Here is an 18457-nt window from a genome sequence, read left to right on the forward strand (position 1 = left end):
AGCCTGATTTCAGTCACTTCTTAACCTAAGTTATGGGTTTTTAGAACCTTACTTTCCTCTTTCTTTCTTTTTTAATTTTTGTAATTTTAGTAGAGATGGGATTTCACCATATTGGTCAGGCTGGACTCAAAACTCCTGACCTCAGGTGATCCACCCACCTTGGCCTCGCAAAGTGCTGGGATTACAGGCATGAGCCACTGCAGCTGGCCACTTTCCTCTTTCATAAATCAGAATAACAGTACCTCCCTTCTCTATCTTACAGGGTTGCTTTGATATGCAAGCAAGATAGTAGTAAAGGCACTAGATACATAGCTGGTCAGGATATTAGTATAGCATTTGAACAGTCAGAAAATCTACATATATGAATGATTTTCAGTTACTAAAAATTAAAAGCTTCTGGCTTCAGGTAGTTAAACCCATTTCTAAAATAACAGTTGTTTCAAACTGTTGAATATAATTATTGTACTGCAAATAAGTTTTTGGCATCAGACTTCATATGTAACATTTATCCAACATGAGCAGGAACACAAAGCTGTTTATCTAAAATTATAGATAATCTGCTATTTTAAAACAGTAATGGAGAGGGGAAATTTTTTAATATAAAAAATGTTTTACTGGTTTGTTGGTATCATTTACATGGATTATTACTAAGATTTTAAGCCAATAATGATGCCAGATAAATGTTGCTCAAGATCTTTTGGTGAGCATCAGCGGCTTATCCCCTTTTGCATGGGCACTATTTTTAGCATTAATTTCTTTAGGGAACAGCAAATAATCTTTGTGAATATCAGAAACACTAACATCAAAGTTTGGAATGATCTTATGCTGTAGTTAGAATCTGAAAACTAATCATTGTCAAGATTAACCGGCGATTCTTAAAACAATATGCATTTCTTATATAACCAATGTTTAAGAAGTCAGTTCCATTTGCAGCTGATGCTCTGTGTTGGATTAGTAGTAACCTTTGGCTAATGTGTAAGATTGCTTTTTCTTTGTTATTTTCAGTTTTAGGCAGTTTTTTTTAAGCTAGTTAGGGCCGTTAGCCTCAGTCTCCAATTCAGTCACTTAGCCTATAGAAAGCTTTTTGTCCTTTTTCTGTATAGCATTTACTTTTTCATTACTCTGGGCTGCCAGCCTTTTGTCCTGGAGGGGAGGAGAGATTGAAGAAAGTACTCGTTAGTTGGTTTAAGGAAAGATTTGTCATTAAACCAAATTTCGAATTATTTATATACTTTATTCAAGCCACCTTGCATTAGTTTTCATGGTAGTGCATGGAATTAAAATTTGTAGGAAACATTTTGTTATATAACTTATAGGCTTTGTATGTCAAATAATATTAGAATTTATTTTACCTTTTTTCTTTGTCATCTAGTATGGGGTTTTTTTCTTTCTATTTTTGCACTTTAATGAAATTAGACTTTTATGTTTTAATCTAAACCGCTTTCTACTTTTTGTTTCTATCACAATAAGGATTAATGTTTTCATGTCTGACACATATTTATAGATTTCATTTGGAGCAGAGATTCTTAACCTCTGATCCAGGTACAGATTTCAAGAATTCCTTGAAATCCTTTCCAGTTGCAACCTTAGGTATGTGCCTATGTCTGAAACGGGCCATAACTCTCTTTGAATTCTCAAAAGAGTTTATGACTGCCTAAAATTTGAGTCATAGGCTTAGAGAAGCAGATGCACCTATTTTGGTCTTAAAGTGAAGATAATTTTATATTGATGTATGATAGATAGAACTTCGCAGATCTGGGCTCATTCTCTTTTTATTTTCTTCAAATTTTTTTCCTTTTTACGATTAAATTCAGGACAAAAACAATATGGTGAGTGTAAGTTCCTGTTACGTGTGTGAAGTGCATTAAGCTGCCTGGCATGTGGAGTCATCTTTGATATTCTTTGTTTAATAAATTCAAGTCTTACTTCACATGTGTTTGAACGTAGACACATTTCTTCTCCATTAGCTATTTCAATTTGTTCTTGCGTCTCTTGGCTTTGGTAGCACTTAACAACCTGTAATCTTTTGCATTTATTGTTGTCCCAAGACTTCTGTGTTAACTGCATGTAAATGTTTGAAACAAGTCACTGTTTTTGACTACTACAAATTTTATTAATCACTGTAAAATTTAAGAAAATTTGGTATAGAAACAGCTTTGGGCTACATGGAAAATACTTGAGTAACACTATAAAAATATATACTGTCAAATTACATGTGACAGAACTTAATTTCCTATATTTATATTCATATTTTATAGATTTTATTATGTTAATTTTGTTTCTATCAAAATTTGATGAAAGAAGTGTTTCTCATCACTTATAAATTGATGATCTTGTGACTAAGCCTATTTGGCGGCCCCAGATTGAGCACTATGAAGTTTTTTTTTCTATTCCAGAACATAAATCAGAAGCCAGTAGTTCTTCGAAAGAGAAGACAAAGAATAAAAATAGAAGCAAATTGGGATCTCTTCTATTATAGGTAAAACTTGGCCTCTTTTCCAATAAAAATTAAATTTACTATTTCCATGACAGACATGTTTTTCTTCCTTGAAACTGTTGCTTTATCCCACAGGTATTTTTATGCCATCAAGTTTAGGAACTGTAACTGTTAAAATTGGGGTGACTAGAGATGCTCCTAAAATTAAGGCTTTTCATAGAGTGATAGTCAGAGGAAGTAAAAGACTCTTTAAGGCTTAGCAATGATTGCTTTAAAATGCTTTATCACGGGCTTAGAAATAATTGCATACTTCCCAGTTGGAAATGGAGTCTTAAAAGAGGCAGATGATAGTAACGTAAGACTTGTGAGAAAGAGTGTACAAGTTAGCTGACCTCATACATTTTCTTTCCTATCAAATATGGTAACCCCTTACCTCTTCTTATCCACTAATCTAACCCTCACCCTGCACCTCCCTCCCCAACACACAAACACACCCGCTTCGACAACAGGGAAGCAATCATTTTGGGGAGTTTGCAAAGCTTCTTTAAGATAACTCACAGTACTCAACTCTGGAAACTGTCATATCAATTATACCTTGGCCAATAAAGAAAAATAAGTCCTTCGAAAACTCCCATTACTACTTTTAAAGTATACAGTATGTATCTAGCATATCCTTAAATATATGCCTTGGATTTCTCTCTCAGTTGTGTTGTGCCCCATAGAACTTTCTTGGAACTCTGAAATGAGACTTTCTAGGCCAATTGCAGATTCTAAAGTAAGCGTATGTGAAGCTCATTTATCCCCAGTTAGACTTGGGCCCAAATGTTTTACAATGGTTACTCCAAGCGTATGAGGAATATACTTTGAAAATGCTCAGTCACAGCCTGGCAGTTTGTAGTATTCTTTCTTGGGTAGTCTGTAAAGCACTAATATTTAGAATGTTGCTGATTCCACATATTTCACCGAAAAGTTCAGCAATTCTTATCTCCCAACCTAAAGTTTTGTATCTGACAATAGAATTGTTTTAACTGGAATTTGTATTAGCAATAAACATTGAAGTTGAAATACCACCTTTTTAAAATTAATTCACACAGATTTATAGTGAAGGTTCCTTTTTTTCTTCAACTTTTTATTAAAACTTTCAAACAAAAAAGGTTAAAGAATTTTGCAGTGAATATCTGTATACCTACCACCAAGATTCTATTATTAACGTTTTACTGTTTCCTTTACACAGATTTTATTTTCCTTACTTATACTTGCTATATTCTATTCCACTGTTTTTTGGTTTTGTTTAGTTTTGTTTTTGCTCATAAGGTACAGTAAGGAATATTTATAGATTTTAAAAATGCATTGTGCATCCTGCTATTTTCTGATTATACGTATGTCTAGGTTTGGTCAAGACCATGCCAAGTCAAACCTTATTTGGAATTTCAAAACACGGGAAGAACTGAAAGATACTCTTGAATCTGAAATGAGAGCATTTAATATTGATAGAGAACTTGGAAGTGCTAATGTGATCTCTTGGAATCACCATGAGTTTGAGGTAAAGTTTGATTTCTTCTGTATATTAATCTTAAAAAATAAAGCATGTACTATTTGGGGAGTGATTTTTTTTTTTAAACTTATATAATTTGTCTGTACCTTTCCCCTTTAATGATAAATGGGAAATACTGGAAGACTTTAATCTTTGTGTCAAACAAAAATAAAAAAAAAATTTGTTAGGTAACTCAGCTTTGTACCTGAGAACAAAGATGGTGGTGGTAGATAATTCTATATGTGTGGGTGTATATATAATTGAAGTATATTATATATATAATATATATGATTTAAGCTATTATAAGAGCTTTAAATTTGAAAATATGCATGATCCTATATGCTTTGATCTTTAACCCAGTTTCATTTCCAAAATGTAATAATTTGAATATGCCCATTCTTAGCAAAATGAAAAACTTTTCTTTGTTTTCGGAGTCTGTATTCTCCTGGATTTTCTCCTTTTTCACTGTCTACTTCTCAAGCTGTCTTTCATTATATTTCTTCATCTCCCTGATCATTAATTGTTGGCTGGCCCCAAAGTTTCAGTTCTTTGACCTCTTTCATTTTTATTTGTTGCTTCAATGAAATCATTAAGTTTTGGGGCTTTAAATGTTTGGGTTTTTTTATTTTTTTGATACAGGGTCTTGCTTTATTGCCCAGGCTAGACTGCAGTGGTACCATCTTTGCTCACTGCAGCCTCCACTTCTTGGCTCAAGCAATCCTCCTACCTTAGCTTCCCCAGTAGGTGGGATCAGAGACGTGCACCACCACACCTGGCTAATTCTGTGTTTTTTGTAGAGATGAGGTTTCACCATGTTGCCCAGGCTGGCTTTAAATGTTATTTATTTGCTGATGGCTTCCAGGTTTATATCTGTTGCTGAGACTTCAGCCCTAGACTTCATACGTTTATCTCATAATTGAATATCTAATAAGTAATCTAGAACTTTTCTCCAAAATTGTGCTCTTGTTCTTCCCCTGAGCCTACTTCTCTTATAATCTTTTTGATCTTAGATAGTGACTACTCCTTATTTTCTAGTGAAAACCCTTGAAATTGTCTTTTCTCTTATACCCCATATCAAGTTTTATAGCAAATTCCATACAGTGCACCTTCAAAATTTATTTAGACTTTGTTCTTGCTAGTAGATGACAACAGTATCACTGCTTCCTCTCCTGCCTCCCTGGAATCTTATCACCAGAGTGGAGTTACCTTGTTAAATAGCAAGCAGATCATTTCTGTGCTCATAACCCTTGGTGCTCCTGTGGTTTCCCATCTCAGTTAAAATCTGAGTCCTTAAAATGACTTAAAGCCAGGATCTGTGGTACCCCCCCACCAAATGCTAAGCATTGTTTCTTTTATCTTATCTCCTACTCCTCTCCCTGTCTCACTCTTTTCCAGCCAAACAGGCTTCTTAGAAAACACCAAGTTCATGGTCTTGCCTCAAGGTCTTTTTACTTGCTGTTTCCTCTGCTTAGAATAAGGTTTTCCCGGCCGGGCGCGGTGGCCCAAGCCTGTAATCCCAGCACTTTGGGAGGCTGAGGCGGGTGGATCACAAGGTCGAGAGATCGAGACCAACCTGGTCAACATGGTGAAACCTCGTCTCTACTAAAAATACAAAAAATTAGCTGGGCATGGTGGTGCGTGCCTGTAATCCCAGCTACTCAGGAGGCTGAGGCAGGAGAATTGCCTAAACCCAGGAGGCGGAGGTTGCGGTGAGCCGAGATCGCGCCATTGCACTCCAGCCTGGGTGACAAGAGCGAAACTCCGTCTCAAAAAAAAAAAAAAAAAAGAATAAGGTTTTCCCCAGATAGCCTTATAACTTGTTTTCTCATCTTCAGATCTTTTGAATGTCGTTGAGTGGGGCTTCCCTGGCTACCTTCTTTAAAAATGCAGCCCCTTTTATCCATACAAACATACTTACATATACATTCTCTCTCCCTATCCCTGTTCCCAGCTCTGTTTCACTCTGTAGGACTTTGATCACCCAACTGTCAAATATATTTCACTTTTTTGTGGGCTTCACCTGTGAGGGCAGAAACCTTTGTTCAACTGCTGTGTCTCCAGTGCCCAGAATAGGGGGTGGCACACAGTGTATGCTTAATAGAAATTGAATGAATTGAATGTTCAGGCTTTATAGAAAGTTAAATGAAGATACATATTTGATTTAATATAATTTATATTTATATATATATATTTTTTGAGACGGAGTTTTGCTCTTGTTACCCAGGCTGGAGTGCAATGGCGCGATCTCGGCTCACCACAACCTCCGCCTCCTGGGTTCAGGCCATTCTCCTGCCTCAGCCTCCCGAGTAGCTGGGATTACAGGCACGTGCCACCATGCCCAGCTAATTTTTTGTATTTTTAGTAGAGACGGGGTTTCACCATGTTGACAGGGTGGTTTCGATCTCTTGACCTCGTGATCCACCCGCCTCGGCCTCCCAAAGTGCTGGGATTACAGGCGTGAGCCACCGTGCCCGGCCCCTGATTTAATATAATTTATATTTTTAGAAATCAGTTATTTTAGACTTTGGAAAAAGAATTCTGATTATTTGATCTGGGAACTCCTTTTTATAATTGCCTGAAATCCTTCCTTGAGACACACTGCCCGAGTGCAGGCATAGGTGGTGCTGCCCCAACTCCTGATCTATGACTTTGCCCTCAATTGTCACCTCCATTTAGTAGCATGGGGTGATTTGACGTAGAAGGAATTCTTTACGAAAATGTAAAAGGAAGTTGATGTGTTGGTTTTAAATCTTGGCAAATCGCCAGGGATAGAGCTGGCGTAAGAGGGAAAACCTGAAGTAGTATATATGTGTTGGGCAAATCATGTGTGATGCAGGACCATCTACTCCCTGATTTTTTATGCCAAACTCAGAAGGTAATAAAGCAGATTTCATTCTTTCTTTTTTCATTGACACCACATAGTGCTGTGACAGTTTTTATCAGCAAGTCTTACATTTATAAAATTGGTATGTAATTCTCAACATTTAGCTAAAATAGTTATGTTAATATTTAACAGGTATTTTAAGAAAAGGTAAGTTTTGAGCAGAATTACAAGAAACAATTATTAGAAATTGCCAAAATCTATTGTAAACTAAAATAATGTAATTTGCTTTTGTTTATGAAGGTTAAATATGAGTGCCTGGCAGAAGAAATTAAAATAGGAGACTATTACCTGAGACTACTATTGGAGGAAGATGAGAATGAAGAAAGTGGATCAATTAAGAGATCGTGAGCTACTCTGTATATCCTGTTGCATTTGTTTTCACTGTTGGTTTCATGGTTATTTCTATTGTGAACTTTTTTTTTTAAATCTAGGTATGAATTTTTCAATGAGCTTTATCATCGCTTCTTGCTCACTCCAAAAGTAAACATGAAGTGTTTATGTTTACAAGCCCTTGCTATTGTTTATGGCAGATGTCATGAAGAAATAGGACCTTTTACAGATACCAGATATATCATTGGAATGTTAGAGAGGGTAAGTATATCATTTAAGGAAATTACTATTTCATAGTGTCTCTGGGGTTTATGTTAAGTTTAAAAAACTAAATTTAAATTCTGTTTGATCACGTTATTACTGTAGCTTTCTGCATTCATTTTTCTATAATTTATACTTATTTAAATCTGAGTTAGATGAACAGGAAAATGAATAAAGGGTTAGAATTTGTCCACGTCAATTTACTGTTTTTCAAACGACTTTAGTTGACCTACTTGTCAGTCTTTAAGTATGGATGAGTTGAACAGGTGTGTATAAAAAGAAATAGTGACTTCTAGATTGGTGTGTACCTTTTTGGTTTTCCATTCTGGAAAAATCTAGAATGATGCTAGCATACTAAAGATAGTAAAAACCTTTTAAAACTGCAATGATAACCCTCCAGAAAAAAACCCCTTGAATTAGCACTTTATACGGTTTGTCAAATAAAAAAAAAAAAGTGGACATGGTGTCATGTGCCTGGTGGCTTACCTGGAAATGGGAGGATCACTTGAGCCCAGGAGGTTGAAGCTTCAGTGAGCTGTGATCACACTCCAGCCTGGAGGATAGAGCAAGACCTTGTCTCAAAACAAAATTTTTTTTTTTAATTTAAGAATTTGTCATTTAACACTTGAGCATGGTGGAAGGGACAAATTAATCAGTTTGTTCACCATGCATCTCATTTGATTGTTTCCTATTTGTTGCAGTATGTATGTTTTATACTTTCATTTGTGTTTATTTTCCTTTTACTTAAAGTATCATTTGGACCAGTTCACTTATTTCAATTTTTACATACCTCCTTAAAGCCAAATATTAATCTGTGGAATTTATCTACCTTTCTAGGGAAATTAGACAAGTTATATAAAGTTATAGAGAATGTAGTTGTCTGGATTCATCAAGGAATAATTGACAGATTTGTATGATTTTTCTTCTGTATCTATTCACTTCTGACCAAATTCTCATTTATTTCAATAGTGTACAGATAAACTTGAACGAGATAGGTTGATTCTCTTCCTTAACAAGTTGATCCTTAATAAGGTACGGTAGTTTTGCGTACATACATTGTTGTTTTCAAGTCATACAAGTAATTGTAAAATAAATTCTCACAATTTGAGTTACTTATCCAAGGAGGGTTGTCTTCTGTCTTCTCTTTTCTGTCTTTTTAGACAGAAAGTTCTGTGTGCTCTAACCTCCTGGAAGGAAAGGTTTTTGCCAGTATCCCTGTATAGTCATTTTTAATATTACAGGTGCTAAATGAATTGATGATAAAATTCTGAATCAAGAATAATGAAGGATGACTTTTAAAACATTAAAATGATTTTTAATAATAAAAATTATTAGCTTATTTTTCTTTAGGGACTCTTTAGGGTTAAATTTTAAGTAAAATACATGCTTAACAAAGTGGAAAGTTTTTGATTTATCAGTATACGTTTGGTTGATAAAAAGTAATTGGAAGTTGTAACATAAGTCATTTGGTTGATAAAAACTAATTGGAAGTTGTAAGATAAGTCACTTTACTCAGTATTTTCTTTTTAAAGGCATTTTAACAGGTTCATGCAAATTTCTAACAGGAATTCATAATTGTAGTAACAATTTACTATTTATGTTGACGTTTAAGCAGATTTTCATTTCCTAAAGCTTTGATGTAATACCAATTTGTGTAGTTTTATTCTTATAGTAAGTAATGCAGATGTTTTAAACTGAAATATAAGTACAAAGAAATTTTAATTGAAATTACAGTCTCTTCTAAGAAATTACCAGTTATTTCATATTTATGAAAACTGGAACATTGAAGGATTTTTAAATAAAGCAGACTTTTATTTCTGAAACAGAATAATCTGTTTCTTAAAAAGAGCTTGGCAGAGTAATTGTAAAACCAGAGTTTATCATGACAGTCTTCCTTTTGTTCACTCTTATTTTTATGGGTTGTTTTTTCTCAGAATATATGTAAGTAAAAATAAGTGCTCTCTTTAATATAGTTTTGCCCTTTTGATCAATTGAAATTCAGGTTTCTTGAATTTGCTGAATTTCAGAATGCTGAAAAGACCAAGTAATACCAATCATGTCAATTATTTCCAAAGGTTCCAAGCATTCTTTTCTTTGAGGACCTTGTAGGTGGCAGTACCTATTGGGAAAGGTACTATAGGGAAAGGATTTAGATTATGACAAATAATTAGATTACGAAAAAATTGTTTCCGTCTTCCAGAAAAATGTTAAGGATCTCATGGATTCCAATGGAATTAGAATCCTTGTGGACTTGCTTACCCTTGCACATCTCCATGTAAGCCGTGCTACAGTGCCACTCCAAGTACGTATGCTTGTATAGGTTTTACAAACTTGACATTTTTTGAGTACAGTTTTAGAGTCAAAAGAATCAGGAATCTGAAATACGTGATCAAACACGTATTTCTCTAGTAGTTACAGTAGTACTAGTTCTGGGAGATTCACACAGAAAATGTGAAATCACTGTAAGAACAATCTAAAACGGACAGTAGCGATTGAGTTTTGTTTTGTCTTTTAAAGTAGCTGTATGTCTAATGTGGCTTATTTTGAGGCAGTGTGCCTTTTAGGATTTAAACTGAATTCATTAGATCTGTAACTAGTACTTTTAGCATTGGCAAGCATTAAGAATATGCTTTGCCTTAAAGTAATCTGGACACCTTATTAAAACCAGCCGAGAGAAGAAATAACTAACTTATAGCTCGTTAGTTTTTTGTTGTTGTTATTGTTGTTTTGGTGTTTTAATTTCCTGCTGTAAGGAGATACGCCATGTTAGACTTAAGTGCTATCCGAGTATGTAGTATATGGCATATTCTGTTATATACTGTTGCAACAGGTACTGTTCTGGTACACATAAAATACATTGACTTTTTGAATCCCATTGAGGTTTTTACCATCCACATTTTACAGACGAGGAAACTAAGGAACACTGACGCTAAGTACATTGCCCAAGGTCACTTGATAAGTGACAGAGCTAGAGTCAAGACCCAGAAGTCTGTATGCTCCTAACAACTTTGCTGTACCTCTCTATATGAGTCTAACTGAAAACTGATAATTATTTTAAAATGGGTTATTTTATTCTCAGGTTATTATAAGAAAAAGAACAGACTGGGCATTGTGGCTCACGCCTGTAATCCCAGCACTTTGGTAGGCTGAGGTGGGAGGATCACTTAACTCGGGATTTCAAGACTAAGCAACTTGGTGCAGCACCTGTAGTCCCAGCTACTCGAGGGGCTAAGGCTGGAGGATTGCTTGAGGCATTTTTGTGCCACTGCACTCCAGCCTGGGTAACAAAGCAAGACCCTGTCTCAAAAAAGAAAGTAAAAGAACGTAAGAATCAAGTTGTGATTAAAAAATCAAACTACATAAAAATTCTAACCTAGATTCTTAGAAAACATTGATAGAGAAAATTGTAAGAATTATTTGTAATAAGGGGAATAGGTAATAAATTCAGTATATAAAAACACTGAAAACTAACTTCGCTGTTAGCATTTTAACTCTTTGATCTCAGTTACTTATTGAAACTGTTAGTTGCAGTGAGTTTTTCTCCCCGAAAGAACTTTGAGCATTTTTGCTTAATATTAATCATATATATTTATTTACATAACTATTTGCAATATTCTTTACTACTAAAATGTTAGTGTCCTGGGCATGTATTAATGACCGTGGGGAATATAGATACCACTGGACTTAGCTTACATTGCTGACTGAACTTAGGAAACCATTTATCTGAAATATGTATTAATAAAGAAATAGTTTTTTTGGACTGTAGGTTAGACATTTTGTCCTGAACTCTTAAATCTTAAAATAAGATCACTTAAAATTTCATGTTAACTTTTAGTTATAAACTCCTTCAGAGTACTGCTGTGCAACTTGTATGACATCTGCTCTCTTAGATTTTTGCCTTGGAAAATAATTTAAATCTTTTTTAAACTTAGAGCAATGTGATTGAAGCTGCTCCAGATATGAAAAGAGAAAGTGAAAAGGAATGGTATTTTGGCAATGCAGACAAAGAAAGGAGTGGCCCGTATGGGTTTCATGAGGTGTGTATCTTGGAGAAACTTTTTGTGAAGGTCTCAGCATTTCTTATGCCCTCCTGCTTAGCACTTATTGAGGTGTGGAATATTTTTAAACTGTCATTTAAATTCCTGTTATTAGCTCCAAGGACCCTACAACTCAGTTTCCACATGAAAAATTGGGAACCAAACATACATATAAAATTATATCTTCAAACCTTGTTTAATAGCTGTTGTTATGGACGCCGTTCTTAGGTTTTTAGTGAATTTTATGTAATAATTTCTGACTAGGTGTAGTGGCTCACACTTAAAATTGCAGCACTGTGGGAGGATCACTTGAAGCCAGGAGTTCAAGACCAGCCTGGGCAACATAGCAAGAGACTATCTCTACTAAAATAAAAAACAATTACCTAGGCATGAAAGTGTATGCCTGTGGTCTCAGCTACTTGGGAGACTGAGATGGGAGGATTGCTTGAGCCCAGGAGGTTGAGACTGCAGTGATCACACCACTGCACTCCAGCCTGGGCAACAGAAAGCAAGACCCTATCTCCAAAAAAAATAAATAAAAAGCTATCTTAGTATTTATGTCAGATTATAATGTTTCTGTAAGGTATGAACAAGTAAACTTTACAGTCTAAAATTTATGGAAAATTGTTCAGTCCAAGAACTAAGGACAGCTTTCCTCTTTCCCTTGATACTTGATCCTGTCTCCAATTTTCAGCCTCCCAGGCTCATTTGGAATTGGGGCAAAGACAGTTTTTTAGAGGATGAACCCTTCTACTCTAGTATAATTTGATTATTTAGCACTCCACCTACCATTTTTACTCTTTCCAGTATTCCTTATGTTCTGCAGGTTGGCCAAGTGGTTGTGTTTTTTTGTGTTATCAACCAAATTTGTGTTCCCAAAGGCCTGTTAACAAAACTTGGTTTTTCTGAAATAGTGTACTTGCATGTTTGTTTCATAGTTTAGTATGTATTTACTATAAAGTAGAAACATTGGTGAGATTTTTTATTTTATTTTGTCTGTTTGTAATAATGCCTTTCATCCATTAAGATGCAAGAATTGTGGACCAAAGGAATGTTAAACGCAAAAACCAGATGCTGGGCTCAAGGCATGGATGGATGGCGACCACTTCAGTCCATACCCCAGCTTAAGTGGTGTCTCTTAGCCAGTGGACAGGCTGTCCTGAATGAAACTGACCTTGCTACCCTTATATTGAACATGTTGATCACAATGTGTGGCTATTTTCCGAGCAGGTAAAATGTAATTGCATGTTTCCATGGATAATTGATATGCTTCCTTAGTAACATCATAGTATCAGTCTGGTGATTTAAAACAAAGATGTCCTATTTATGACCTTGGAGGAATGCTGCTTTGACCTTTGGAATTTTTTGAAACAGATAAAAAGAATTTGCAAATTATATGAATAAAGTAGCTAAAAAGAGCAACTTGCTCTGGGAAATTTCAAATACTACAAAACTGAGACTTATCTGTACTTGGAGTAGTAACAGTTTTATAATTTATGTGAATTGGTGTGAATGTTTTGAATTACATATACTGCAGCCCATAGACAGTGGTAAATGCCAGCTGTTGATCTGTCAGGCTAGCTATTTCTGATATAGAAGGAGTGTGTAGGCCTGCATCTTGGCCCACTTGACCAGTGAAGGTGAGAATTTGTTCTCTAGTAACAGTCGTTAAGTATAACACTTGCATGGAGCTTTTCAATCTTTATGAAATATTTACATATAAATCATTTTGATTCATTACTTAAGATATCCTGTGATGGAAATTACTGAGAAACTCTCATATATTTTAAAAGACTTGACGTTTTCATGATTCTAGTTGGACTCTAAATTATAGTTAGTATTTAGAAATAAAGTTGTATTAAAATTAAAGCTATACTTGGAAAATACAAAACATAGTTAAATCAAGGTTTAAATTTATGTAACAAAGTTTGATATGCCCTTTGGGGGAAAATGTCCACTGACAGTGTGTTGGACAACACCAAGTTTAATCAATTAAATAATAAATAAGAGTCTTTGGCTCTTCTAGGGTACTGTTTTTCAAGGAAATCTTATGGAAGGAAATGAAGTCATATTAAGCAGCCAAATAGATTTAAACCAAAATACTTAATCATGTTCCCAGCTGTATGAGAGCTTAGTCTTCATTAACAAAAAAGTAAGGTAACCTGCTTCATGCCCAGTAGAATGTCATATGAGCTGAACATACAAATTTTAATAAATATATTAAATATTGATATGAAAAATGTTTTCTAGGGATCAAGATAATGCCATCATTCGGCCTCTACCCAAAATAAAAAGACTGCTATCAGATAGCACTTGCCTTCCCCATATTATTCAGGTGAGTTATTTTTACGTTATCAAACTAGGAGCAATTTTAAGAATCATTTTCTCTTAATTATCAGTACCAGTTCTTGTTTTGTTGCAGTCTATTCCATTTTCAAAAAGCCTAAATAGGCCAGATGTGGAGGCTCACACTGTAATCCCAGCACTTTGGGAGGCTGAGGTGGGAGGATTGCTTGAGCCCAGGAGTTCAAGACCACTTTTGTGAACATAGGGAGACACCATCTCTACAAAAAAATTAACTAATAAATTAGCCATGATGGCACATGTCTGTAATCCCAGCCTCTCAGGAGGCTGAGGTGGGAGGATTACTTGAGCCCAGAAGGTTGAGGCTTCAGTGAGCTGTGATCATGCCACTGCACTCCAGCCTGGGCAACAGAGCAAGCAAGATCCTGTCTCAAAAAGAAAAGAAAGCCTGAACTTTGAGTTAAATTCATTTCACCCTTTTTTTTTTTTTTCCTCCTTGAGACGGAGTTTCGCTCTTGTTATCCAGGCTGGAGTGCAATGGCGCGATCTCGGCTCACCACAACCTCCACCTCCTGGGTTCAGGCAATTCTCCTGCCTCAGCCTCCTGAGTAGCTGGGATTACAGGCACTCGCCACCATGCCCAGCTAATTTTTTGTATTTTTAATAGAGATGGGGTTTCACCATGTTGACCAGGATGATCTCGATTTCTTGACCTCGTGATCCACCCGCCTCAGCCTCCCAAAGTGCTGGGATTACAGGTGTGAGCCACCACGTCCCGCCTTTTTTTTTTTTTTTTTTTTTTTTTTAAGACAGTCTTGCTCTGTTGCCTAGTCTGAAGCACAGTGGCACGATTTCAACTCACTGCAACCACCTTTGCCTCCCGTGTTCAGATGATTGTCTTGCCTCAGCCTCCTGAGTAGCTGGGATTACAGGCATATGCTACCATACCCAGCTAATTTTTTTTTATAGAGAAGGAGTTTTTCCATGTTGGCCAGACTGTTCTCAAACTCCTGGCCTTAAGTGATCCATCTGCCTCAGTCTCCCAAATCATGGCTGGGATTACAGGTGTGAGCCACTATGCCTGGCTGTTTCACCTGCTCTTGAGTTGCTGAATATGCTGTAGAAGATTCAGCCTAACTATAGGAAGTTTCCAGATTCCAGAATTGTTCTAAAAGGGTTTATTACCTATTTTAAAAATCACACCACTTGAATACCTGAAAAGTGATTTGCTCCAGTTGTGGTGTGTGTTGATGTTGTTAAGACTACTAGGAAGTACACCAGCAGGCCACAGGTGTGAACCATGGTGGTTTATATCTTAACAAGTAATCACAGCAGTCTCACTACCTTCTGCCCTAGATTTTGACTGTTCTTAGTTAGGTTTTCATTGATACCAACTGATAAAAAGAATTGATTTGGAATTAACATAGGATAAACCAAAATATATTTTTCTTTTGTGTTATTCTGCTGTCTTGAAATTAAGCTCTTTAAACTTCAGATTAATATTAAATCCAAATAAGTCAGGTCCTAGAGATTTCAGGCAGATGTTTCCATTAAGTTCTATGCCAATAACGTGTGCCATTTGTACCTTTCAATTGTACATTGGTCTGCAAAAGGAGACAAGAGTTACTCAGTTAATACATTTTTACATTCACTTATTTGCTACCTAAGTGCCTATGTAAGTCGTTGATGAAGAAGACTTCTAAATACAGTAATGCCCTATCCTTTTTTTTTTTTTTTTTTTGCCAATTTCTGTTATTTAAGCGTACTCACATTTTAAAATTTCTGTGCTTTTCTGTTGCTGGTATTTCCATTCAGATCCTTCAATGAAAAAGCACTGCAATTATTGAGGGCTCTAAACTATTACCACATCCCCCTCCCCCAGAGGGCCATGTGGCTGCATATGTGAGGTGATGCAGAGAGAGGAATTTGTTCTCTCTAGTAGACCCTCTCAACATGTGGATAAAACACCATGCCCAGAAGATCAACCTTTCCCATTTTTCTAAGTCTTAACAAAACTGAAAGGAAAACGTAAACACAAATGGCGTTAAATTTCTGGCTAGGAAGGGGTGATTGAGAAACTTAGAAGAGATTTGCTCAGCATAACATGAAGCTTGAGGGAGGGAGGCTTTCTTTTAATTAACCAAAACATTTTGGTAATACCTGAAGAAAATGATTGAGAAGATTTGATCTAGAGTCTTTGAACAGTATATAACTTATATTTTTTATATTGAGTATAAAAAATATTTTTAAGAAGTTATTTTTATTTTCCTCATAACTTTTTATATTCTGGGAGACCTGAATCTTGTTAAAGCACAGTTAGGTGGCTATAGTTGTTTCCGGGAACATTATCTTCATTGTTTGGGAAGGGATATCTGTATTTCATTTGACTTAAGAGCAGTCATCAGTTTTACTATCTGAGAGAGCTTCAGAATTTTTATAGTGGTCCAGGATACAGTGAGTTAATGTTACAGAATTTCTAGGAGACTGACAGTTGGAAATACTCTTAGTGAGTGGGGGTGTGTGTGTGCATGTTCATGCCTGTGCCTCTGTGTGTTTGTGTTTGCCGCTAATTCGCATAATGTCAGGTCTTGAACTGCAGCCATTAACACTAAGGAAAATCTTCTATGACTGTATTTTTCCTTTTTAACATTATAGTGTGAAATGCTTCATCTAAATATCTTGTGGAATAGATAAGACACCAAAGCACAGAGAAATTTATTTACTTAAAAGAGACATAACTATTAAGTCTCACATAAGAGTATAGAACTTTGTCCTCCTAATTGGAGCTACTTTCTGTATTGTAGTTTTTTTTTTATTGGTAGCATTTGACCCCAAATTAAGAATTCATTGGAAGCAAGTGTTTTCGAATGACACCTTTATTAAGCTTTGTAGCTAAAATGTATTAAATATGTTTATCAAAAGTTTATTCATAGCAATTCCGTATGGTTTTTAATTAACCCAGATTTATTTGAGTAATCCCAGAAATTCCCTTCAGTATTTCTAGTTCAAATTTCTAGAGGCCACAGATTTTGGCACTTAGTGATAGCAGATTTACTACCTGATACTTGTTTACCCTCTTGCCTGTTAACTACACTTCTGGATCTACTTTTTAGGCTGTTTCATTGATCATTATTTTCTCCTCTGCTTGAGTTCACAAGTAGCCCTCAGGAGATTCTTACCTCAGCTCAACTGAATTGAAACAAGCACAAAAGTCTTTTTAGAAAGATTCTTGCACATGAAGCAGTGTTATCTGTAACTTTATGACAAAACTAGCTTAAGACATGTTTGGGCTTTTTCTGAATATGTTTTGATCAATTCTCAATTGATTTCTACATTGAATGTTGTAGAAAAATAATGTGAATTCTTTTTCAAATCTGTTGTGGGTCTGGTAGATGAGCTTACTGACTCCCATAGGTTTTTATTTTATAACTTATATAAGGAGCTATAGCCTAAGCATATGAAATAAAAAACCTAAAATGAATGATGATGCAGGTTTTTTACAACTCAATAAAACATTTTAATTCTTTTTCAGCTACTGCTGACCTTTGACCCTATCCTTGTTGAGAAGGTTGCTATTTTGTTATACCATATCATGCAAGATAACCCACAGTTACCCCGCCTTTATCTGAGTGGAGTATTTTTCTTTATCATGATGTACACAGGTTCCAATGTGCTTCCTGTTGCTCGGTAAGAACTTTGAGGGTAATCTACCTAAAAGTATTATTTGAGTTGTACATGGACTGATTTAATGAAGTTTTTGTGAGTACGTCACTGCTTTTATTAAAATTTTTATTATGAAAGCTATTTAAGTATGTGTCTAAAGACTTGGAAAGTAGAATGGCGGAATATTACTCAGAATTATACCACTATACCCCATCTAGCATCAGAATATATTATTTAGTAGTTAAGTATGTTTTTAATACAACTGTATTCATATTGTACATGCAGTTTTACATTTTGTTTTTTCTTAAAATTTAATATTTTTATTTTGCCACAAGCTTTAATAAGACTACACTTTAAAAATCTAGTTTATTTAAGGTCTTGCCTTAATCAGAAATTAAGTAATTTGGGAATGTGGGTTTATGTGAGTTGCCGTTTGTGACTTTTATTTAGCTATAAAAGACGTAGTCTTTAGAAAATTAAGGTTACAAAAACTAAATCAGTTTCTATATCTGATAATTCATTTTTCTTTCTAGATTTTTGAAATACACGCATACCAAACAGGCTTTCAAGTCAGAAGAGGTAAGCCAGATTCCTCTGAATACTTAACCTTGGGTAAGCTGTTTTGGCACTGTAAAGTTTCCTGAGCTGTGTGTGTTTACTATATCACAAGTGCTTGAAGGCAGGTGTTGTTTTATTCTGTTCTTACATTGTTTGTGATACCTTGCGCATATAAAGTCTAAGCTACTGTTTTTAAAGTCCATTAGACTTAATAGTGAAATTGCAACTCTGAATTGGAAGCCTGACGCCTCCATGAATATAAATTGTTCTCTTTGTATAAGATTTAGATCGGTGGTTTTCACAAATAATTCATTATATACCTGAGTCTTACATCATCAGCTAAGATTTAGGAAGACTTCAGCCTCTTTATAAGATTCCAACGTGGCAGAAGTGCTAGGTTACTTTTTGGAAGCTGCTTAATTTTTCACATGCTCTCAATTGTTCTTGTC

The 18457-nt window shown here is 35.3% G+C and overlaps 1 protein-coding gene across 4 annotated transcripts in view; it reads left to right on the forward strand.

The window, feature by feature from the left end:
* The window catches only part of DNAJC13 (DnaJ heat shock protein family (Hsp40) member C13), a 124582-nt gene that overhangs the window by 55619 nt on the left and 50506 nt on the right, over positions 1–18457 (forward strand). For 3 of the 4 annotated variants that reach the window (XR_012519109.1, XM_010335807.3, XM_074405456.1), the window contains 12 exons: positions 1815–1829; positions 2397–2479; positions 3827–3980; positions 7096–7199; positions 7287–7446; positions 8416–8478; positions 9647–9748; positions 11379–11483; positions 12511–12713; positions 13734–13818; positions 17320–17474; positions 17984–18029. Coding sequence is in view for 3 of the 4 variants with exons in the window: in XM_010335807.3 (XP_010334109.1) it covers positions 1815–1829; positions 2397–2479; positions 3827–3980; positions 7096–7199; positions 7287–7446; positions 8416–8478; positions 9647–9748; positions 11379–11483; positions 12511–12713; positions 13734–13818; positions 17320–17474; positions 17984–18029 (1275 nt within the window). In the remaining variant the exon portion in view is untranslated. The remainder of the gene's footprint in view (positions 1–1814; positions 1830–2396; positions 2480–3826; positions 3981–7095; positions 7200–7286; positions 7447–8415; positions 8479–9646; positions 9749–11378; positions 11484–12510; positions 12714–13733; positions 13819–17319; positions 17475–17983; positions 18030–18457) is intronic. The other variant, XM_003925076.4, reaches the window with a different exon arrangement.

Source organism: Saimiri boliviensis, chromosome 9, assembly GCF_048565385.1.
Source record: "Saimiri boliviensis isolate mSaiBol1 chromosome 9, mSaiBol1.pri, whole genome shotgun sequence".
NCBI classification, from domain to species: Eukaryota; Metazoa; Chordata; class Mammalia; order Primates; family Cebidae; genus Saimiri; species Saimiri boliviensis.